The sequence below is a fragment of the Pteronotus mesoamericanus genome, unplaced genomic scaffold (assembly GCF_021234165.1).
Source record: "Pteronotus mesoamericanus isolate MK-2021 breed Mesoamerican mustached bat unplaced genomic scaffold, CSHL_Meso_final contig_56, whole genome shotgun sequence".
Taxonomy (NCBI): Eukaryota; Metazoa; Chordata; class Mammalia; order Chiroptera; family Mormoopidae; genus Pteronotus; species Pteronotus mesoamericanus.
In genome coordinates, this window is record NW_026555201.1 from 33,371,194 (window position 1) to 33,395,266 (window position 24,073).

A 24,073-nucleotide genomic window follows, 5' to 3' on the forward strand; every position below is an offset into this window, starting at 1 on the left:
GAATCGGTGGCCTGAATAGTTGTCTCGCTGTCCCCAGAAGATGATGACCCGGCCTCTTCAATGTGGCAGCCCCAAGGCAGTGGAGAGTCTCTGAGCAAATGAGCTGGGAGGAAGCATGTGATAGTAGTTGTCAGGGATGAAGACTAAACAGCATTGGCCAGGCAGCCAGATGATCGTGGCTGTTCCAAGGAGTTTCCAAGAATGGCATTGATATATACATCATGATCTTCAAAGGGAAGCTGGGAATGAAGCATTGTAATCTCCTTACTCCTCCCCCAACCAGGACCGGAGAAGATGTTAGCTGGACCCCCAGTTTTGGACAGTATGCTGAATTGTCCACACTTGCGTGGTATAGGTCTGGGGCACAGGCATGTAAAAACCTGGTGTCCTTCTTTATTTCCAGACAGTGTTTGGTAGTTCTGTTTATGAGGGCTCTTCCCTGGGTGAGAAGAGAAGACAGAATCAGGGTCTTGAAATGCCGTAGCAGTGTCTCATCTCCCCTGCTGGAGGGGTCCCTCAATCCTCTGCCAGTCATCCAGAGGACAAAGGGAGCACAGTGTAGTTAGGTCACCCAGTGCTTGTTCTGCTAGCTGTGTGGTAAACTAACCACCGATCTGGGAGTAACCCCTGCAGTACTGGGTTCTGATGTTATCATCTGCCTCTCCTGAGACTGAAGCATCAGGTCAATGTGACTGACAAGACATGATGACTTTGGAGAGACTTAGCCCTTCTCAACTTTTTCTTCTTTTTCACATCTTCACCCTTGAGCCCACGAAACCCACTGGGATTCTCCTTCCTTCTTTATCCACTGGTATTCTCCCACACTCATCAGCAAGGCTTCATAGTTGGACTGGAGCAAGAGCTACATTTGTGAATCTCAGACTATTTTCTCTACCACTCTGTGGGAGGCAGTTCCTACCTCTCCTGTGTGGGAGCTTCACCAGGATTTACTCCTGGGAACATTTGAGAGCTCTAGAGCTAGAATGTCTGGGTTAAATCCCTGCTCCATCATGTACAAACACAGAATCCTTTGGCAAGTTGCCTAACCTGTCTAAGTCGCAATTTCCTTATCTGTAAAATGGGTGTAGGGTTAATATTTATAGAGCATATTGAGGCAGAAGCCTCTCACCATTCTCGTGAGGGAAGCGGGAGGGGTCATCCTTCTCCTTGTTCCCAAGAGCCAATTCCACCCCACCCTCCCCCGAGCTCTTCCTTCATTATCTTCAAGGCTCAACAATTGATGAGCTCGCCTTTGTCCTGGTCCTATTCTCTTCTCCCAAACCTCCCACTCCCTACTCCTCTTTCCACCTTTTGGCAGGAATAGAACATAATCTGCCTTAATGTGGGGGTGACTTCGTTTTCCCTGTGCTATTATCCTCAGACGCAACAGCCTCCATTTGTCTAGCGAGAAACCCTGATCTCTCTTTTCTACCTCAGGTTACCAACCACCAAGTATTAACAGCAGGAAGGGCACCAGTTCTAGGTCCAAATCTCTGCTCCGTCCCTAACCATTACCTCCCAACTTCTCTTCTCTTCTAATCACAAACTGCGCCCCCCAGAGTCACCTGGCCCTGGCCACACCGGACTCCCTCTGCCCCCAGCTCCCCCACCTCACAGGGTGCACCCATGCAGCCTCACTGGTGAGGGTGGCTCTCTTGGTTCTTGAATTCCACTTGCAGACCACGCAGGACTCCTGGAAATGGCCAACCACAGAGTGGGTCTATCCCACCCATGTGCCTACAGCAGCCTGGCCTCAGCACTTGGCTTGTTCCTTAGGGTTGCTCGTCCAGACTTCCTTATCACTCTTTATCCCTTGATGCTCTCTTTCACTAAATGCCTTTATTTTTCACTTTGTCAGATTTGCTTCCAGTCAAACTAGCCCCTTGCCAAAATGTCACGAGCAATCCTCCAGATGCTGCTGCTGGATGGTCTTTTGAAAGGAGCTGCCCTGCCTCTGTCTCTACTGCCAGCAGCCCCCTGTGCTCTAAGCCCAGCTATCCTTAACATATATAAAGAAAAACACTCTTCCTGTCTAACATGCTTATTTTATTTGTCCTTTTTGGCAGCTTCCTTTTCTACTGACTTTAAATATATCCAAATGCCCCAATATTGGAAAGAGGGGAAAAACATCATTAACTCTACCTTCTTTTTCAAACAAACATCCAGTGTTTTTCTCCCTTTCAGAATAATACTTCCTAAACAGCCAGGCAATAACAAATAGTCGATAAGATTCTCTTTGAATTTTAAACATTGACTATGCCGTGTGACCTTGGGAACATTATTTGACTTCTCTATACTTTAGTTACTTCATAGGTAAAGTAGAACTAATGATAATACTTCTCTTATAACACTAAAGACTAAATTAGATCATGTTTAACCCAGTGTCTGGTATATAATATGTACTCAATAAATCTTGGCTATTGTAATTTATTTTACCCTTTCTGATGGAGTCAATGGTCTTTTTTCTATTGTCACTTACAAGTAAAATGTGCTTTGGCAGTATTTCTTACATTCTGGATCTTGTATGTTTTTACTTTGGTTTTTCACTGGAGTGTTGTTGCCTTCCAGTTTAAAAAAATATTTTTTTCACTTTTACAAAAGAAGTATGTGCTTTTTTTAACTTAGAAAATATAACTTTAAAATTAAAAGCATTCATCGTGGGATAATATTGAGTATAGTTTTTATATCTGTTCTTTAAATTTAACACTACATCATGTGCATATTCCAATTTAATTAATTTTTTGAAAATATACTTTTTGAGAATAGTTTGAATGGATATCTAATATTCAGTTTGAGGGATGAACAAAAACACTACCCTGGCCATGTGGCTCAGTTGGTTGGAGCATCGTGGCGCATCATCTCATGCACTGAAAGGTGGCAGGTTTGATAACAGTCAGGGCACATACCTAGGTTGCTTGTCTGATCACCAGCATCCCTGGTTGGGGCACATATGGGAGACCACTGATTGATGTTTTTCTCTCTCACATCAATGTTCCTCTCTCCCCCACTTTCTCTTTCTCTAAAATCAATAAAAGCATATCTTTGGTTAAGGATTTTTTAAAAATCCCCCCTGCTGTTGGACATTTAATTTTTCCTAATATTTTGCTCTGACAAATATTGATATTTTCTATATGAATTTTAAGTATATTTTATTTACTATGCTATTACAGTTGTCCCATTTTTTCCTCCCCTTTATCCCCCTCTGCCCTGTACCCTCTCCCTCCAGCATTCTCCCCCTTAGTTCATGTCCATAGGTCATATATGTAAGTTCTTTGGCTTCTCCATTTCCTATACTATTCTTAAACTCCCCCTCTCTATGTTGTACCTACCAGTTATACTTCTTATTCCCTGTAACTTTCCCCCAATCTCCCCACCCCCACTGATAATCCTCCATGTGATCTCCATTTCTGATTCTGTTCCTGTTCTAGTTGTTTGCTTAGTTTGTTTCTGTTTTTGTTTTTTAGGTTCAGTTGTTGATAATTGTAAATTTGTTGTCATTTAACTTTTCATAGTTTTGATCTTTTTCTTAGGTAAGTCTCTTTAACATTTCCTATAATAAGGGCTTGGTGATGACGAACTCCTTTAACTTGAACTTCTCTTGCCTTTCATGACTTTGAATACTTCTTTCCAACCCCTTCTTGCCTATGAGACTTCTTTTGAGAAACCAGCTGATAGTCTATGAGCACTCCTTTGTATGTAACTCTCTCCTTTTCTCTTGCTGCTTTTAGGATTCTCTCCTTATCTTTAATCTTGGGTAATTTAGTTATGATGTGTTTTGGTATGTTCATCTTTGGGTGCAACTTCTTTGAGACTCTGAGTTTTCTGGACTTGCATGTCTATTTCCTTTACCAGATTGGGGAAGTTTTCCTTCATTATTTGTTCAAATAAGTTATCAATTTCTTGATCTTTTTCTTCGCCTTCTGCACCACTGTGATTTGGATGCTGGAACATTTAAAGTTGTCCCAGAGGTTCCTAATCCTCTCTTCATTTTTTTGAATTCTTGTATCTTTATTCTGTTCTGGTTGAATGTTTATTTCTTCCTTCTGCTCCGAATCATTTGTTTGAGTCCCACTTCCCTTCCTTTCACTGTTAGTTCCCAGTATATTTCCCTTTATTTCACTTTGTATAGCCTTCACTTCTTCCTTTATTTTGCATCTGTACTCAATCATTTCTGTGAGCATCCTGATTACCAATGTTTTGAACTCTGCATCTGATATGTTGGCTATCTCCTCATTGCTTAGTCCTTTTTCTGGAATTTTGATCTGTTCTTTCATTTGGCCATATTTCTTTGTCTCAGCACACCTGTTACATTGTAAGGGGCAGGGCCCTTTGTATTTGCCAGGGCAGGGCAACTCACTTTGCTGTATTGTGGCACTGTATGTGGGGGAAGGGTTGGAGAGGGAGCAATGCTTTTTGCTTGTCTCTCACCCCACTGTCAGTCACTTCTCCCACTACTGCCAAGAGAATTGAGTCCTTCTGGTGCTGATTCCCAGATGGGTGGATTTGTCTATATTCTAGGACCCTGTGGTTCCTGCAAACAGACTCTCCTGTGAGACTGGGAGTTGCTCCAGCTGCTGCAACGTCCACAGGTTTTTACAGCAAGAGGTTTTGAGACTTTAGTTCCCTGTGCTGGAGCACTGCATTGCATGGTCTGTCTTGCTCCCCAGTTCTTCTTCCTGGTTTATCTGCATGCGAATGTGGGACTGCCTGGTCTGCCAGCCACCACCTTGCCGTGAGTTCTCTCCACTTTGGCTGCCTGTCTCTGCCCCCCCTACCAGTCTCAATGAATGTTTCTTCTTTAGCTCCCTGGTTGTCAGACTTCCTTAGAGTTTGATTTCCTGGCAGTTCTGGGTATTTTTGTTTGTTTTTAAATTAGTTGTTGTCCTTCTTTTGGTTGTGCAAGGAAGCAAACCATATCTACCTACATCTCCATTTTGGCCAGAAGTTCTAATGAATCTTGACCTACATTCTACATTATTGCCTAAATTAAGATGTTGTCTTAAAAGATAATTAGTGCCTTTACAAAGGACATAATTAGTTTTGTGGTTCTTATTGGTATCATGGTTTTTCCTATAGAGAGTTAAATTGCTTTCTGGAACTATTCCGACCAGTGACTTGGAAGAGTAACTCCAGAGGTCTCCTTCTCTTCTTGAATTCTGATGACTACAAGTGGTCTCCTCCTTCTCACTACCTCTCCCAGAGATTCTTTATGTGTCCTGAGCTGTCACACCATTTGGAAGACTTCCAAGTGATGACTTTCACCCACGCTCTCCCTATATTCAGATGTATCTACTCTCAACTCTGGTTCTCATCTTGAAATCTAGATACCTAAAGTATGCTTCATCTCTTTGCATTGGGTCTCTTCTTAGTCACTACCATTATCTATCTTGTGGTTTTTGAAGGTCATAATTTTCTCTGGTTGACTCAAAGTGTTAATCATGAATTTGGAAGAAAACAAAGGAATTATCTAGTCTACCTGCTTCTCAATTCTGGAAAATATCTTTGGTAACTTTTTAATAGAATGAATGTATAATTTTTGTCTACAAATAGAGCACAAAAGGATCCTAACATTAAATCAGATATCATGTTCACATATGAAAGAACTGAGATAAGATGGTTATGAAAGGCTTAGATAGAGTGAATTGACTTAAAACTGACTCAAAATCAGCAAACACTTGCATGATTGCCTCCTTCTTTAACTTTTGGAGTTCTTGGCCTGGTGACTATAGAAAGCGATGCAGCCTGGACTTCAGAGCGGTTGGGCAGACTCCCCCTGAATGTCAGGTAGCTCCAGGTCTTACCCAGGCACAATCTGTATTCTATCCACAACTTCAGCCCCCTGAGAAAGTGATCTTCCAAAATTCTCTTGAAAAGGCAAGCCTCAAAATGTTTGGGATGTCCTAATTGTTTCTTTAGCATATGTAATGTCTTCATTTCCCAGGAGATTTAGAATAAAGTATAAGTGTTAAGAAAATTGAATACACAGTATTTGTTTAAGATTCTGTGTATATTACTATACTTAAGCACATGCTATGCTTAAGAAAAAATTGTCTTACAGATTAATCTTGTGCTACCAACTTAAAAAATGTGTAATTGAATATTTAAATCTGTGATTGTATGCTGAAATTTTACTAGATTGAAAACATTTTTGAACATTTAAGGGGACTTAAGAATTTTGAAGTCAGGTTATTGAATTTCTTAAGAAAAAAAGTTTAGCTCTGGCAGGTGTGGCTCAGTGGATTGAATGCCGGCCTGCGAACCAAAGGGTTGAGGTTCGATTCCCAATCAGGGCACATGCCTGGGTTGCAGACTAGGTCCCCAGTAGGGGGCACATGAGAGGTAACCACACATTGATGTTTCTCTCCTTCCCTTTCTCCCTCCCACCCCTCTCTAAAAATAAGTAAATAAATAGAATCATTTAAATCATTTAAAAAAAGAAAAAATGGAATGTATTAAATTTATAAATATAGCCTATAATGTTTAAGGAAATTTATTAAATTGCAAAATCCTCTTTAAAGTGTTAAGAGAGTAGATCTTAAAAGTTAGCATAAGAAAAAAAATTGCAACTATGTGTGATGATGGATGCTAACTAAACATATTGTGTGTGGTAATCATTTTGTAAGAGACACACAAATGATGTATATTGTGTTGTACACCTGAAATACATAACGTAATATGTCAATTATACCTTAATGATAAAAATAAAAAATAAAGAGAACACTACAAATAACTTTATGCTAAAAAATTTGAAGAAAGGGGATCATTCCTCAAAAACCTTAAACAACAAAAACTCGATCATCATAAATAATGGGAAAAAAAGCAAAATAATCTGAATAGCCCTGTACCATTAAAAAAATTATTCAATTCATGATTTAAAAACTCCTGAAAAAGAATTCTCCAGGTCCATAAGGTTTCACCGAATAAGTATATTAAGCATTTTAAAGAAGGATTATATTGGCTAGAATTTTAGTACCTTGTTGTACACCAATTTAAGACAAACTTTTACAGAAAACATCTCTTACAGAAATTGATCTATTCTATAATTTTTGTCAAAAGGATAAATTTTATCAATAGGAAGAAAGAACAATACCCATCTCACTCTATAAGGCCAATACTAAAACCATGCAGTACCAAAAAAAAAAAAAAAAAAAAATGGCTGAAAGCCATTATCTCTAATAAACTTAGACACAATAATCTTCAACAAAATACCAACAAAGCAAATCCAGCAAAGTATGTAAAAAGTATATACCATGACTAATTATGATTTATTCCTGATATATAAAACTGGTTCAATATTTGAAAATTAGTGTAATCCATCATATCACTAAGCTAAAGAAGAAAAAACATAATCATATCAATTGACACAGAAAAAGCATTTGACAAAATCTAATTCATATTTGAAAAACAAATTCTTAAAAGGTTAGAAACATAGGGAAATTACTTCAATTGATAAGGAGCATCTACAAAAGAATATACAGCTAATGTTATACTTAATGGTGAAAGACTCAATGCTTTCTCCCTGCATTTGGGCACAAGGCAAGTATATTTACTCTCACCACTCTTATTCAACACAGTACTAGAATAGATAATATAATAAAACATGAAAAACAACAAGAGCCATATGGATTTGATACTTAAAAAGTGATTGTTAAAACTTGATAGGTTTATGGATAAAGCAAGATTTGTAAGCAGAACATAAAAGCTTAAAGGAAAACTAGAGTTCTTTAATTTATAAGTTCAATAAATTTAATATTAGTTTTTTAAACAAAAGTAAACCTCTATTTGTATTTTCTGCACTCAAAAGATACCACTAAGGATGTCAGAAACTCACATTATCTACACTAGGCCTGCCAGATGCTCTTTTTTAAGATAGCTTAAGCCATTAGACTGTTAGAAAGTCCTCCCCCTGCCTGTTATGTTAAATCAAACTCCTTGATTTCCAACAACAGGTCTTAGTTCTGCCCTCTTGTGGACACTGAACAAGTCTACTTTCTTTTTCTCATGAACCCAGCATCGCCTTTTCTCTAGATTCACCTCTCCTCTAACCAATACCTCCAGGTCTGACAATCTTTTATTTGTTCTGCAACCATTTCTTGAATGCCTGTAATGTTTCAGGCACTGCGTTAAATGCTAGAGAGAAAACAACAAACAAAACCAGGCCCTGTCCTCCAACCTACATCTTAGTGATGGTAAGAAGCAAGTGAGGAAGCAATTAGAACAGATAATGAAACAAGATGGAACTTGATAATACAAGGAGAATCCAGAGGAACACTTTGCATTTGGCCCAACGAAGAGGTTGGAGAAGAGGGAACAATGCTTCCAAAAGATAAGAAGAAGCATGATCTTTCACAGAATTACATGTATTTCCATACAGTTGGAGCTTAGAGCAGGAAGACAGGACTTACCCTCCTTCTCCTTCTCACTGATGTTGTCTATTTCAAAGAGACTTAATCTACAATTCAAAAATCCTCTGAAGTTGTAAGCAAAATTGTGCATATATGTCCACATAAATGTTTTTCTGGAGATAGTCCATAGCTTGCAGCAGATTCTCAAAAATGTTATTAGCTTTAAATTAGGAATTACTGAGTTAGATTGTCCATGTCTTTTTATTTGTGGCTTTTGAACTTTATATACTACCAACACGCTCAGAGGTAGGTATGTTCATAGATGAAGCCTTGCCTCCCTCCATTAGAATATCACATTCCTGCCAGTGTGGCTTAATGCAGCCCTATCACACAGTAAATTCACACATAGACACATAAACAATGTTCATGTCATTGTCACGTAAATTCTGCCAGATTACCTCACCTTGTTCTTGGTCAACTGATACTGAAGTTAAAGTCAAGACTTTTAGCCCTGGCTAGTGTCGCTCAGTGGATTGAGTGTTGGCCTGAAAACTGAAAGGTAACCAGTTTGATTCCCACTCAGGGCTCATGCCTGGGTTGTGGGCCAAGTCCCCAGTGTTGGGCCTGTGAGGGGCAATGTATTGATGTATCTACCTCACATCAATGTTTCTCTCTCTTCTTCCTTTTTCTCTCAATAAATAAATTATTTTTAAAAAAGACTTTTATATAGTCCGTGACAAATTTCAGCCTAGTGCTCCAGACTCTCTGATTATCATCAAAGATAAAACTGATCACAATGGCTAATATATATTAAATATGCTTTTTGTATATGCTAAAATGCTTTACACACATTATCTCATTTAATCTTCACAACCCATAAAGTTGCTATTATCATCTCCATTTTTTGATGAGCATATTGTCTCAGAGAAGGTAATAAAACTGCTAAATGTGGCTAAACTACGATTCTAAACCAAATTCTTAACGATTAAGCTATAACAGATTCCATATTTCTTTTCCTTAAGCCATCTCCAACTTAAGTCAACAGACTCAGTGTTTCATACCCAGTTCTCTGTTTCTAATGTTTTCCCTATACAAGTCAACACAATTAATCTTTCTAAAACACTATCAAATCACATCTGAACCTCTCAGGTTATACTTGAATATATCTACCCTTTTAAAAGTATGTGATCAGTTTAAAATCCCAAATATGTGCAGTCTATTTTTGACTGCCTTGGAACATGGCTGTAAAGTGGGCTTCTCCCCACTGCCAGGGTCTGTCAGACAGTGATCATCAATACCTGCCTCTGCAATCAGTTGTCCCACGTACATCTCTCCAGTTAGGCAGTAGTAGACATTTTAAAAGAGAGCAAAAGGGTCTGCCATGGACAGTCAGTGGGGACGTTCTTGGCTGTGTAGTGGACATAGAGAATGCTCATGAGTCCTCTAGACACTCTGTCACCATGGGAGCCACCCTTTGCTTCTTTTCCCCCACCCCCAGTTGATTTTAGGAAGAAGGCCAGGCATGAGGGAGGGAGCACTAGCCAGCTTCCTCCCATGCAGGGCACCCAACAGAATCATGGTTTGTATGGATGAGGGAGCTTATCTTTGAAAAAAAAAACCCAAAACCCACAAATGAACTGTATAAGCTGTCATTGTAAGCCTCAGCTATGAGCTTGTTGTCATGAAACCTTTCAAATTCTCAATCTGACCCTACCTTGTTCAGTGAGTTTGAACAAGAAGGTTGTTTTGTGTCCCATTTTTTTTTTCCATTTGTCCAATGGAAATGCTATCTATCCTGCATCCCTCAAAAGGTTCCTGTGAGGGCAACATGCAAAGTAACACGACAGATGTGAGTAGTCTAAAGGAAAAGAAATCCCTTGGCTACACCTTTCACTTAGTGCCAGATCTCTTCTCTCCCCTGGAGGGACTTCCATTTTGCCTCTCTCTTCTCTAGCCCTCTGTTCACCTGCCCACCTTCCAGGCACACAAGGAACAGTGAGAGGGTGCAGGGAGGCAGTGTGAAGAGGGGGAAAAAGGAGATTGAAGGTTATTGCCAATGAAAATATTACCATAGAGAATGAATGCAACAGATCAGAGCCTTTCTACATAGCCTACCTGTACCTGAAATAGAACTGTCTTGCCATGACTTTTTGAATGAACTTGGAAGTGCTTAGTTACAAGTACAGGTTTGGGTTCCACCACGACTCGTTACCCAGGATGCTTAGCTCCTGCCTCCCCATCATCTAACACTGAGTTCAAATCTGGCAAAGGTTGCTATAGGCTGAGCCTCAACAGACTCATCCTATCTGGGAAAAAGAGATTGTGGAAGATACCTGTGGGCTGTATTCATTACAGTAATACATGACAAGTGTATTGCCTGGAATAGGTCCCTGATCCAGGCATATATGTTCATCCAATGGGTTTTTCATTTGAAAAGACATGACAACACTGTTGGAAAGAATCAGAGAAAGAGGGCCCTCAAAACTCCCCAGGCCCTGCATTTTCTCTGGTACTCCAAGGGTGCCAGAAATGACCAGCAAAAGGGACCAGCACTTTGGTATCCTGGCAGCAATTTTCTAAGCACTAGGCAAATGCTAAAGTAAGGCACTGATGTGATGCCCACTCCCTGGGAACACCCAACCCCTTCGACCATGCCAGCACATATAGAGAAGGGTCTATCATGCCTGCATTCAGGTGGGCAAGGCCAAAGATCCTGCTTGGCTGAGAAACTGGGAGGGTCAGAGCATGCGCTGCAGTATGCAAAGGAAAAAGAGAGGGGAACCAGGGAGCAAGAGACAAAAGGAAACTGACAGAGTCCAAGGGCAAAAAGCCAAGGAAGGAGCTGGGGATAAAAAAGGAATCTTGGGCAGGAAGGGTTTTGGAAACCCTGTTTTGGGTAGTCTTGTGATTCAGGTTTCATTGTCTGTTATAGTGAAATATTTAAAATCTGAAATGTAATTCCATAATACTTACTTTTCTGTAGTCCACAGAGTTGTGGATTAGATTCAGGGCTGGATAAACATTTTTCAGATACCAGTCAAAAGGTTTACATTTCAGTTTCTCCCGGAGTGCCATTCTGGAAGATGTGTGTCCATAATCGATTCCAGAGTTCTGTAAATAAAACATGGAGTGTTTCTAAAGGGTATTGATGATGCCTGAGGAAACTGGGTATTTTTCTGATGGCCTGTAAAGTAACCTAGATAATTTACAATTTTCCAGGGAAAGTGAAAAAAGCTTGAACCTTAGGAATCCCTTTTGGTTTCAAAGACACTTGCAAGGCCTGTGTAATTGGATCCCTTGGGTTTACTTCTCATCATTAGCAAGCTGATACAGGCTGCTTCTGTTAGAGATAACATTTACATCAATAAGATACAAAATACTACTCATGACTGCCAGAAAAGGCTTTCAAAAGGAATATTTTGGTAGCATGATTTGGAAGTTAAAGGACATTTCTAAAAGTGATATCTGTGGAGAATAAAAGTAAAAGAACGAGGCCAGATCCACAGCTCAGAAACAGAAGAGAGCAAATCCCACTGGCCTCAGGTGGCAGGGACAATAGTATGGCCTTAGCCAAGAAGGTCATCTTCATTCACATGCATCCAACAGGATTACAGTCCTTATTCCCACCTTCCCACATCCTGACTACCATGTTTATGTCCTGCTAAGACAGTGACTTGATGATGGATGAATCTTAACTCTATCACTTAATACCCTATTACCTTAAACAAGTTTGTTTCAACTCTTTGTGCTTCAGTTTCTTCATCTGTAAATTTAGAATAATAAAAATAAAACCTACCCAAGGTAAACTCTGTGCTCACCTCCTCCTATTACCACATTAAAGAAACAACTAAATTATAGAACAACAACCCTTGAGAACCACCTGAAGACTAGCAGAACAGAAAGGAGCCACACCAAGACTAGCGAGAGGGATGTAGATACAGAACAGGCTGGTCCCACACCCACAAGTGTTGATTAAGAATCAGGAAGGATATCTCAGCTGTGAAGGTCTACACTGAGGGGTCCCGACTGCATGAGAACCCAGCCCTGGCCAAAGCCTTGTCTGCAACCTTTCAGAGGATGCAGCCCAGCCAGGAATGGACTCCTGAGCCACTTTAACTGTGAGATAATAAACATGTCTTGCTTTAAGTCACTAATTTTGTGGTAATACTATTACTACTGGCAATAGACAACTAATACAGGTATTTCTTGACTAAAAGATACCATGACTTATGATATAACTATAAATATTTTTTTCTTGTCATCCTGACGGGAACAAACATACTTGTCAGACTACACAGTCCAATATTTCACTTAAATATGTGGTTTAGGTCCTGGTAGATGGTAAAACTATCTAATGCTATGAGATTGATTCAAGCCTCTAGTGTCTTCTCTTCATAGTTGTCTGAGTATAATTTTGGGGAGATAATTAGCTTATTTGGCAGCAGTTAGCAACCTATTGCACTCATGCTTGTAGAGCCCCTGAAACAGAGGTGAGCAACTTAAGTCCTGCTGGTTCACTTAACCACCTGAGGACCCCGTCCCCTTATCTGATCTTCAGCTCTTTCATCCCTTCCTCAGCTTCTGAAGCCACAGATTCCCTTCCCTTGACTCTTGAAAAAAAGCCAAGCTTTGAAGTCAGGCTGGCCTGTGTTCAAACCTGTCACTGCACACCTGATGACTTGGAGCGAAGCACTCTTCATCGACAATCACAGACACCATGTGGGTTGTCAGGTGGATTAAATGACTGACATAACATATGCTCAGGGAACAGCAGCATCTATGATTATGAACTCAAAGCACCTCTTCTTCCATTTCCCCTCATTAGTTCCTAGAATCATGTGGAAGCTACAGGTAATTTGTTCTACAGATTTTTCTGTAGCCAAACATTTAAAAATCCAACCTCAATCTTTCCAGTTCAAGGAGTTTTCCAAACCACAGGAATTTAAGAGAAAAATTAACTATTGACACAAGAAACCTTAAATTAAAGTGAAAAGATAAAAGTCAAAATTGATATTTATGAAGTAATATTACTGTTATCCTTGACCAACACTTTTCAGATTTTATTCTCTCAATTTATTCCCACTTGAAAAGAGCTCCCTCCCCCACCCTTGACACACACATACAGACATGAATCTTCTGTTTATGATAGCAATGGCTTAATTTGTGCCACAAATTAAGTACCTTCACAAATTAGTATTTTTCATTAATTTAACCCTCACCATGTAGGTATTATTATTATCTGCACTTAAGTAATTTGTCCATGTTTTCTAGTGAGTGAATGACAGGCTGGATTTGACATTCTGGCAGTCCAGTCCACATGTTAAGCTTTAGCACACCACTAAGAATTCACACAGCACTTGACAAATGTTGGTTTTCTGTTCTTGCCCATCAGACCCATTGCTCCATCTCCATTTATACCCATCCATGCACAACATCACTACTGTGGCCTCTAGATGTCAGAATAAAACACTCCATGCAGTTCTGATGTTCTCCAAGATCTGTTGTTGGGGAAAGACAGATCCTAACAAATGCTTAAAGGTTTTGAAAGGCAAATGACCACACACGTAAACGCAGGAATCTGAATGTGGGTAAACTATTTTATCCAAGAACAGCAAAAGAATGACACTTCCCTGACACTCCCTACTTTTCCAGCAAACTTTGTATTAAAAAAATCACAAAATATTAAAAGAAAGAAGACTTCTCTGGGAACTGGAATGGCAGAGTTTGACATGTGGGACAGGGAAATGGAAACAGGGAAAGGCAGTCAAGATGCAGAAAAGGAGAGCAGAAGAAAGCACAAAGAGCTCAGAAACAAGAAGAAGGGCTCTGGGTCCTAGGTCAGGAATCAGAGTTCCAGCCAAATTCACAGGAAACTCTGATAAGCAGGAATGCCCCAGCCCCAGTGTAACTCATCATCATGACTCTGCTAAGTACCATACATAAAATAATTACTTTTGTGTTTACATTTCTTTGTGCTAGGGACTAGCAGTACTCCCAATACCTATCCCCTCATATAGCTATAGTCATAAAAGGAATAATTGGGTGCATAACCAACTAGCTAAAATCTACATTTCCCAGGCTCTTTTGCATATAGATGGGGCCGTATGAGCAGTAGTGGCCAATGAAATACAATATTCACAACTTGCATGGAGAGCCCTTTAAAAACAGGCATACTCTCTCTTTTCCCCCTTTTTCTCTTCCTGCTAATTAGAACACAGATGTGATGTTGAGTATAGCAGAACCACAAAATGGGAGAGTCTTGGTCCCTGTCACCCTGGAGCCGCCATCTCAGTCCTGAAGTACTGATGCTCAAACAGTTATGAAAGAGAGAAATTAATTTCTACTTTGTTTAAACCTGTTATTTTTTTAATCTGTTCCAGAAGTCAAACAAGAATTCTAATTCATATCTTAATAAAATCATGTAAAATTATTTATTTAATTTTAACTGCATGATTGCTCCCATGAGGCAGTTAAAACAAGGACACTTCTCTTCATTTCAAAAATAGGAAAGGTGATCCAGACCACAAGGCAAAAAAAATAGTTCTTTCTGCCAAAGAATGGTTGTGGCTTAATGGACAACCCAGACTAAAACTTAATTTGATAACATATATATGTGGGGCCCTGTTTGTGTCCCAAGTGGATACAATATGTGGTCATGAAACTGATGGGCATAGGCCAGAATAAGCTTTAGACAGAAAATTGTCTTGTTCCTCCAGAAACCATAATGGACCAAAGGTCACCTGGTCTCAGGCACAGAATTTTGGAGCTGGGAAGGGGGCCAGCCATTTTATAGAAGTTCAGTCCACAGAGAGTTAGCAGAGCCAGGGTTAAAACCTAGGTCCAGCATTTTTTACAACACCATCTTGACATCATTATTAACTCTTCATTGAGCAGAAGCCATGTGTCATTCATCATGTTAGGTTTGTTGTGTTTTTTTTTAATTAATTTTAGATGGAGAAATAGAAAGAAAAACATCAGCTTGTTGTTCCACTTATTTATGCATTCATTGGTTGTTTCTTGTATGTGCCCTGACTGGGAATCAAAGCCACAAGCTTGGTGTATCAGGATGACGCTCTAATCAAGTGACCTACCTGACCAGGGCCTCATGTTATGTTCTTGATGCAGCAGGTATAGCCTAGAGAGCTTGTTGTCCAGGATAACACAAACTTTCTAGTGAAAGATAGGATTTGGACTTAATATTTGGAGTCTAATACCTGTGTAATTTTCACTATTCTTACGTACCCTCTTTTAAAAGTTCAGCCTTAGACCCTGGCTAGATGGCTGAGTTGATTGGAGTATTTTCCCATACACCAAATGTTGCAGGTTTGATCTCCTGTCAGGGCACATAGTTAGGTTTTGGTTTCAATCCCCAGTCAGGACATGTAGAAAAGGCAACCATCAATGACTCTCTTCCTCTCTCTCTTCCTCTCCCCCTCCCCAACTTTGCTTTTTCTCTAAAGTCAATAAACATATCCTTGGGTGAGAATTTTTTAAAAAGTTCAACCTTAGTCTGGAAAATGAAAGAGGGGTAAACTAATGAAAATAGTCACAAACCCAAGAGTCAGGGTCTTTTTAAATAAGGACTGTAGATTATTCAGAAGACACAAAACAATACTATTGAAGGAATATATTTTACATAAAACCTATTTCAAACTGATCATGATGGGTTGAAATTATTGGTCCTAATTCTTCATGGCTTCACTGTAGGTAGAAGACATTCCCCACCCACTGACTTTGGGCTTGGCTGTAAGATGCACTTTGACAAATTGGATAGGGCAGAAAAAAATAACACACTAGTTCCAAAATGAGGCCTTAAGAACCACCCCCATCAAACTCCAGCTGGACCTGCAGATCTCTGAAAATAAATTAGTGTGGTGGTGTTTTTTTTTTGAAGGGTAAATAATATATTTTTTTTAATTTTTATTGTCCAGATACATTTGTCTCCATTTATCCACCACCACTTTCCCCTGCCCCTCCCACCCCCACCTCCCTCCCTCAATCCCTCCCCACCTTGGCTCCGTCCATGTATCCTTCATACGTGTTCCTTGATTTGACTCTTCCCCTTCCCTTCCCTGCTACCCATCTCCTTCACTCCCTCTGGTTTTTGTTGGTTTCTTTTTTGTTTTTTTAAGGTCACTGAGTTTGGGGTGCTTGGTTACCCAGCATTTTTGTAGCAATAGCTAACTGATACACTGATATAATACAAACTTGCTCTTGGCATTTCTCCAATCATTTTAGTTTGTACCCTGAACTCCCTTATAAAACACAATAATTCAGGATGTACATTTGACCTGAGAAAGCATGAGAAGCTGTCAAGGGCAGAGAAGAGGCATCTGAAGTGAGAAGCCAGTGCACCAAAGGCTGGCCAGAACTAGAAGTGGTTTGAGAACTCTGTTGCTGTAGAACCCATCACTGGCTGTTTGTCCTAGACTAGACCACATCTCAGCATGAACTTATGACATTATGTCAGTTGCTCTAGCTGTCCATTCAGGAACAATTTTGGCTACCCACACATCTGAATCCCCTGGTTCCTCTGCCCAGTTTTTCATTGGTCTTGTAGAGAGCTGTCTGCCACCAAGTTGTTTTATTCTAAGAGACGCTTGAAAAATGTCTGGATTCCTCAAGGGAAATAGGGACACCATCTGCTGAGCCTCAGTTCTACCCCTTTCCACTCATGTGTCCCAGATTACATAGACCTACACCCAAGAACACTCCCCAATCCCATTGCCTCTGTCTGGTGACCTAGAAACATGAGGATTTGTCCACCTCTTGAGCCAATGACATTCAGCCTTCTTCCAGGATTCCAGTGATCTTATCACTCTCCTTTATTTCTCTCTGCTTTGTCTCATAAAAAGAGTGGAAATGTACCCACCCTCAGGCTAAGTTCCACATTCTCTCTTCCATAGATTACCATCCACAGATCTGATCTTTCCCAGGAAGAGCCTGTTGGCAGCCAAGATGTCCAGGATGGAAAGACTCCTGTGGAGCACAAAGAAAGTTACTAACCTCTCCGTAATGGGTGGGTTAGGATAGAGGTGAGGGCAAGAAGCCAGTGATGATTTGTGCTTTGAAACTTGACCCAATCCCCTGATCCTGTAGGATTTCCCTAAACCCTCCAGCTGGACTAAGTGTGTATAACCTTTCCTCACCTTCTGTTGTCATAAACTTTCTCAAATTTTACTAAAAGTACATCTTTTTCATCTTGATATCCCTACTTCATAGCTTAATAAATGCTCAAAATGGACCAAATGTTTTCTAAAACATAACTTTGCTTTGGTTTGCTTGAAAGCCCTAAAATAGTCTTATGTGTCTATGATATCTTACCTAAGATCAGCCTTTTTTACTTTTTTTTTTTTTTGTCATCCCTGTCCCTAATCTCTCCCACATTTCTTCCATTACTTCCATTACACACCATTTATGCCTGACTTCCCATGTGCTAAGCAAGTTCCTGAGCCCTCTCAAACTTACTGCACTGGTGCAATGACATAATTCAGATAAATCCAGACCCTTGGCAGTAAATCATAGTGGCACCAAAGTTCCCAGTTAAACCAATCAGCCGTCAATTCGTACCTAGTCAGTTCAAAGGTGTCAAACACAGGCAACACAATCACAGTGTGGTCTTCCTAAATCTGAGCCAAGATAGGCTCTCCCCTAGAAGAAGAGTGTGTCAGAAGCCCAGGTTGGATATGAGGGTAGGCAGCAGAAGCAAGCGGACAAAGCTGGTCCAAGCAGCTTGCCCTGACCTTGAGCACCTTCTTCATTTAGGCTGTGCTGGGTGGTGGGAGGAACTCTCCAGAGTCCAGAAGAGCTTTGCAGCTTTTGGGATAGCTGGGGACGCTAGAAGCTAACCCATGTCAAAAGTATATTTGAAATTAGTACCCAAATACTACCCACAAGCCACTGTAAACCAGGACCATCACTATTCTGTCTGAATTTATGTTATCTCTTTCCAAAATATTTTCAAAATGATAACTCTTTACTGTCTGATTTTCTACATTCTCCAAAGAGCACGGCTGTCTTTGTATCATGTAATTTCAGGGCTGGGAAAATCTTAGGAATTACCAAAATATAATCTCTTCATTAGATAAGGACATAAATATCAAGTTAGGTGAAGTGATGTCTTCAAAGTCACAGAATATTTGGTAGAGTCAGGATTGGGATCAGCGTCAACAGCCAAGACCATTCTCCAGTGCTAGATAGCTGTCCTTAGCCAACCAAAGTCCTTGAGTAAAAGCATCCCATCTTAGTAGCTGCCCTTTGTTTAAGGTCTGGTGTTGGCTTTCCCTATTTCTACACTATCCTATCTTGTATTCAGCATGTACAATATCTCCTTTCTCCCCGTTTTCAGGGGAAGAAATCTCCTGGAGACTTACCAACCAATGTTCACTTCAACATAAGCATCCAAGATGGCAACCACGCCAGCTGTGGCCACTTTCCACAGTCAGTGTTTCATACTTGAGCAAGACCTTTTCTCCTTGTCTGCTGGGCTATTTTCAGTAGTCCTGGATACTTCTGGTTGTAAAGCTTAATATTCTCATCCAAATTTCCTTTTAGTTCTCCTGCCAATGAAATGCACACCTATAGAAATTCTAAGTGCAATAATCAATTTGGTACAGAAATTTTGTACTATTCTACATATAGTAGTGGTTTAACTATCTACAGCTTAGGATGAGCAATTCTACAGTCTTGACTATTTCCCCTGCAACTACCTCTCCTCTCCATTCCATCCTCAGGCTTAATAGTACCATTCCTGATCTCTTTCCCTCAAAGTTAAACTACCTTAAAATAATAATACTGCTCACTATGTTCTAGACATTGTTATACAAGCTCTATGTATATAGAGAAATTTTAACAAGAATGAATAGGACAGACCTGACCTAACTAAGGTAGAAGTACTGATGGTCAGATATTGCAGACAATTTATAATATCTCCTCCGCAGTTAAACACTCAAGATTTTCTAGAGAATATATAAACAAGTGGAATTATTTTGTCATCTGTTAGCTATTCTTACTTTGCCTACCCAAGGGCCAGTTGAGACAAATGCCCTGATTCATCTCTTTTCCAACCTCTAGCTAATGAATTTATCCCCAAAATCATGAAGCAAGATTCACTATTCCCAGCTTACTTACAGCTATTTTTCTTCCCCGTCTCTCCTCTCCTTTATAAAGCCTGTCTATGCATTTGTTCTTTGGCTGAGCCTACCCATTGAATTTCACATATGCATGAAAACCACTTGGATGCAAATCACTAAGCAGTGTTTAAAGTATCTAACCAAAGGACTCCCTGATAATATGAATTAATTCTCAAAGAACCCTATGAGGAAGGCACTTCTGTATCCCCACTTTGCACATGAAAAAACTGACTCACAGAGAGGTTAAGAAACTTGTTTAAGTCACACATCTAGTAAGTGGCACACCTGGGTGTGGGCCCATGCTATGTTTGACCACCATGCCATGCTGCCTCAATAATTATGTATATGCCTGGTTGGGTTTTTCAAGATTCCCCTCCAGCTCCTCCCCCCAACCCCCATCCCTCATGGCTAAGAGATGAGATTCTTTCTGGTCTCTTTCTCAGAGGAAGAGTAGATTTGTGAGTCCTGGAGTGGTCAGGGCCTAGAATCAGTACTGAGATGACTATGGTACAAAAAATTTTACCCATTTTAGAACTTTCCCTGTTGCACTCCAGGGCTACTGACTCAATTATTGAAGGTGTTAAAGAGAGCCAATGGAGAGCCTGAAGAATGTGTGCTCCTACAGAAAGAAACAGAAGGTGGAAACTCCATGTATTCACTCAGTTGCCACTTTTAGAAATAAATCAGAAGGGATTGACACATTTTTTTTCTGCCTCTGCTGCCACCATAGCATCTGTGCAAAAGCTTGTGGCAAAGCAGGGCGAAAACAAAGGAGCAGGTTCTGGAGTTTATCTTTGATTGCTCCTACCCTGCAGCATACAGAATCATGAATTCTGCCAATTTTGAAAAATATCTTCAAGAAAGAATTAAAGAGAGTAGAAAATCTGGCACTCTCAGTGGTGGGTTTACAACTATTAAAAAGAGCAAGATCAAGATTACTTTAATTTCTGAGGTTCCTTTTTCCAAAAAAATATTTGAGAACAATTTATGTGATTGGTTGCGTGTAGCTGCTAACAGTGAAGAGTTAGGAATTATGTTAGTGTCAGATAAACCAAGATGAAAAAAAGAAAAAAGATGAGGATAAAAACTCATTTATCTGGAATATTTTACATGAGTTCTTGATTTAAACGTGGAAACCAAAATAGTCGGGGGGGTAGGGGGAGAAAAGGAAAGGAGAGGGGAGGGGAGGGGAGAGGAGAGGAGAGGAGAGGTGAGGAGAGGAGAGGAGAGGAGAAGGGGAGGAGAGGGAAGGGAAGGGAAGGGAAGGGAAGGGAAGAGGGGAGGGGAGGATTTGCCATAGACTCTGGATATCTAGGCTGTAATTTGAGTTCCCTCACTATCTAATTCTGTGTCACTTCCCATTTGGAGATCTGTTTCCAAAACTCAGAGAAGGCTGGATAACATGTCAGTATCCTTCTGATTCCAAAATTCTATGAGTTGTAAATTCTGAATCACCCTGTCAGAAATAATGCTTATAGTCCAGAATAAGAATTAAGGATGCTCTATGGCCCTTCTAAAGTAAACCTATGCCCCCTTCTCAATCTTGCTCTCTAGCTGGTACTGCACCCCCCACACTTCCCCAAAAAACTTTTATTTCAGGCTAGTTAACTCAGGGTGCTTCTAGCTTCTGCATCTTTGCTCACATTTTTTCCCTCCACTCACTGTCTTTTCCCACCACAACCAGTCTTCCTTTATTTTCTTTGCCTTTTCAAATCCTACCAAATTTTCAAGCCCAACCCCAAGGTCCCCACCTCCAGGGAACTTTCCTAGGTCATCCCAACCACTTCTGGGCTTTCTTACACTCACTGACAACTCACTAAGTTTTACACACTACTTTTCATACACTGTGGTATCTTTTCATAGGATTGCCTTGCATCATCAATTAAAATGGGAACTTCTTGAAATCACTGACATTCTCTTCCATGCCTAAAGCCTGACACATGGTAGAAACTCAATAGTTGTTGATTGTGGAATTTGTCTACATTAAATTAATTTCTGAAAAACTTAGGTTACCTCTGCTGACCTAAAAAGAGCTGATTAAAATATTCAACCTCATGCAAATTAAGATTTTTTACATCTAGGGAAAAATAGGAAGGGGGTATATCTCTAATACCAGGTTGTAGCATTTCAACAGTTCTATAAATGATACTGAAATAAACAAGGAGTAATAATGCTAGCTAATATTTATTGGGAGCAAGCCCTGTTCTGAGGATATTACATGTATTATTTAATCCCCAGAATGGTCCTATCAGGAAGGCGCTATTATTTCCCCCAGGTCACAAATGAGGAAAAGGGAGTGTAAAGTAGCTGAGTGACTTACCCTCAAAGTCACATGAATAGTAAGTTTCTCTTGTGGCATGCATGGTAGAGACTTCCAATTATTTTTCTCAATTTAATACAAAATAGATTTTGGAGTTATGTTCAGTGTAGGCCTAATCTACCCAGTGCTTCCATGGTTAATGAGAGAAATGCTGATTCTTGTCCCAGTGACAACAGTCAAAAAATGATTAACAATTCCCTCTTCTGTGCCCATTCAAATAAACTATCTCTATGGAAAACATAAACGAGTTCCCAACCGGTGTGAGAAGGATATGTTATCCAATGGAGGCACAATGTAGAAATATAGAGGGCTTTGTTATGTGTCTACCCTATGTCTGTAATCTTGTATCTTTTGATTTCATTGTTCCACATGAAAAAGTCTTGAATTATTTCTTATCTGCTCCACATGGAGTGTGGACTGATGGATACACTGATTTTTTTTTCCCATAGGAAAAGATACCTTCAGAGGTCCTCCAATTTAGCCCCTATATTTGCCCCATGAAGAAGCTGAGTCCCAGAGAGGTGAGGTGACTGAACTCAGGTCATCTCAGAGAGCTGGACAGTGGAGTCTCTTCAGGTGTCCAGAACGGAGGCTTTCCTAATTAAGCTCCTATTTCTTGCTTGAAAACCAGGTTTGCAAGTTTATATTGATCACCACCCCCAGAAATTAATGAAGTCAGCCATTTTCTTTTCTTTGGTTTTTGGTGGAATTTTGTTTAAGAATTGTACCTTCTCATTTTTTGTGCAGTTATTTTAGAAGGACAAGAGAGGAAGGTATTAAAGCATGAAAAGGAGTGGTTTTAGTGGCTGGAAATTAAAAAAAAAAAAAAAGAAGGTGTAAGAGGTCATTTGTCTCTTCTCCTCAGGTCAAAGTACCCCTAATTTGAAGCTGCAATAACCTGTCTGGTACTTAAAGATGCTCAGAGAAGGAGAAACTATTCCACCCACAGGCTGCCATTCCACAGCCCTTACTATTAGAAATGTCCTCCTTATTGCTAGCCCACTCTCTAGTTTTGTGACTTAATTCTAATTTCTTTTGTTTGATGCCCAAAATTAATAAAACAAAGGACTAACTCTTGTTGGGTGGTTACTATGTACTAAATGTTATTCATAAACCACATATTATTTCAATGAACACAGTGGCTAGAACTAGGGCTCTAGACACTGAAGTTTATGGTCAAATCTCAATTCTGCCATTTACCAGCTGCGTGATGCCGAACAAGTTCCTTGACCAGACTATGCCTTAGTGTTTTTGCATCTGAGAATTGAGCAAAGAAGTGACTCCTTCCTCACAGGATTTTTATAATGGTAAAAGTAGTTCACCTAAGTACAATGTTTAGAACAAACCATGTTAGCTACCATTGTTATCTCATTTAATTCTCATTACAGTCTATGAAATAGTTACTATTATCAACATCCATGTTGTGCAAATAAAAAAACTGGAGCATGGAGAAGTTAAGTTACTCAAAGACACAGAACTTATAAAGAAGGAACTTGGATTCTGAAACCCCAGAAAGTGAGGACTCCGGTTTACCCACTATCTTCCAGTTTTCCATGTGTCCTCCTTGGCTGGGTTAGACCAGGCAGGGGAGGGGCATGCTGCCAGCAAAAGACATTGCCACTTTAAAGAGTCTCAGCATCCAAAGCTCCTCTTCTCTCTGGGCTTAAATACCTGGGAAGATTGTTTTTTTCCTAAGAAAAGATTTGAATCCGATCTTAGTGTCCAAGATTCTCCTTTGGACCCCATGTTACTCCTTCAGGTCTCTCCCATGGTGCATGGACAGGGCACAGGTGGCTTTGGAATCACACAATCCTGGGCCTGGCTCTGCTCCACTACTGACTGGCCTCACAATATGGGCACATGATGTGTTCTTTCTGTCTTCATTTCCTCATCTGTGCAATTAAGATGATTATCCTCTGTCTTGACTTTGTGAAGATTAATGTGCCCAGTGCAAATAGGGATCCATAAATGACCCCTTTCTTTTCCATATATGAGGAGCCCGAAGTGTCCTAAACTCTACACCAAAACCCCTTTCCAGCCTAGCACAGTTGATAGATGGTCATTTTCACTACTATTCTTTGGTCAAGTTGCTCACCATTTGAACTCAAATTGCCCTCCACGATGATCCCCTTCAACAGTTGGGAGGGGGTCAGGTTGATGATACTGGTAATGGCCTGTTGTATAATGGACAAGGCTTCGTTCATGAACATGAGAACGACACTGAGGGATGGAAGCTGTGAAGGATATGTCTTCTGAATACACCTATATGAGACCAT

The 24,073-nt window shown here is 40.1% G+C and overlaps 1 protein-coding gene and 1 pseudogene across 1 annotated transcript; one reads left to right on the forward strand and one right to left on the reverse strand.

Moving 5' to 3' along the window:
• Window positions 1-297: 297 nt before the first annotated feature.
• On the reverse strand, window positions 298-24,073 carry GALNT8 (polypeptide N-acetylgalactosaminyltransferase 8). Its single transcript, XM_054579860.1, is given in 11 exon segments — window positions 298-382; window positions 384-439; window positions 9,516-9,703; window positions 10,681-10,778; window positions 11,323-11,456; window positions 17,218-17,254; window positions 17,256-17,324; window positions 17,814-17,996; window positions 18,719-18,783; window positions 18,786-18,904; window positions 23,893-24,073. Coding segments are annotated over 11 exon segments (1,215 nt in total).
• LOC129075973 (60S ribosomal protein L22-like) lies at window positions 20,071-20,604 on the forward strand (annotated as a pseudogene).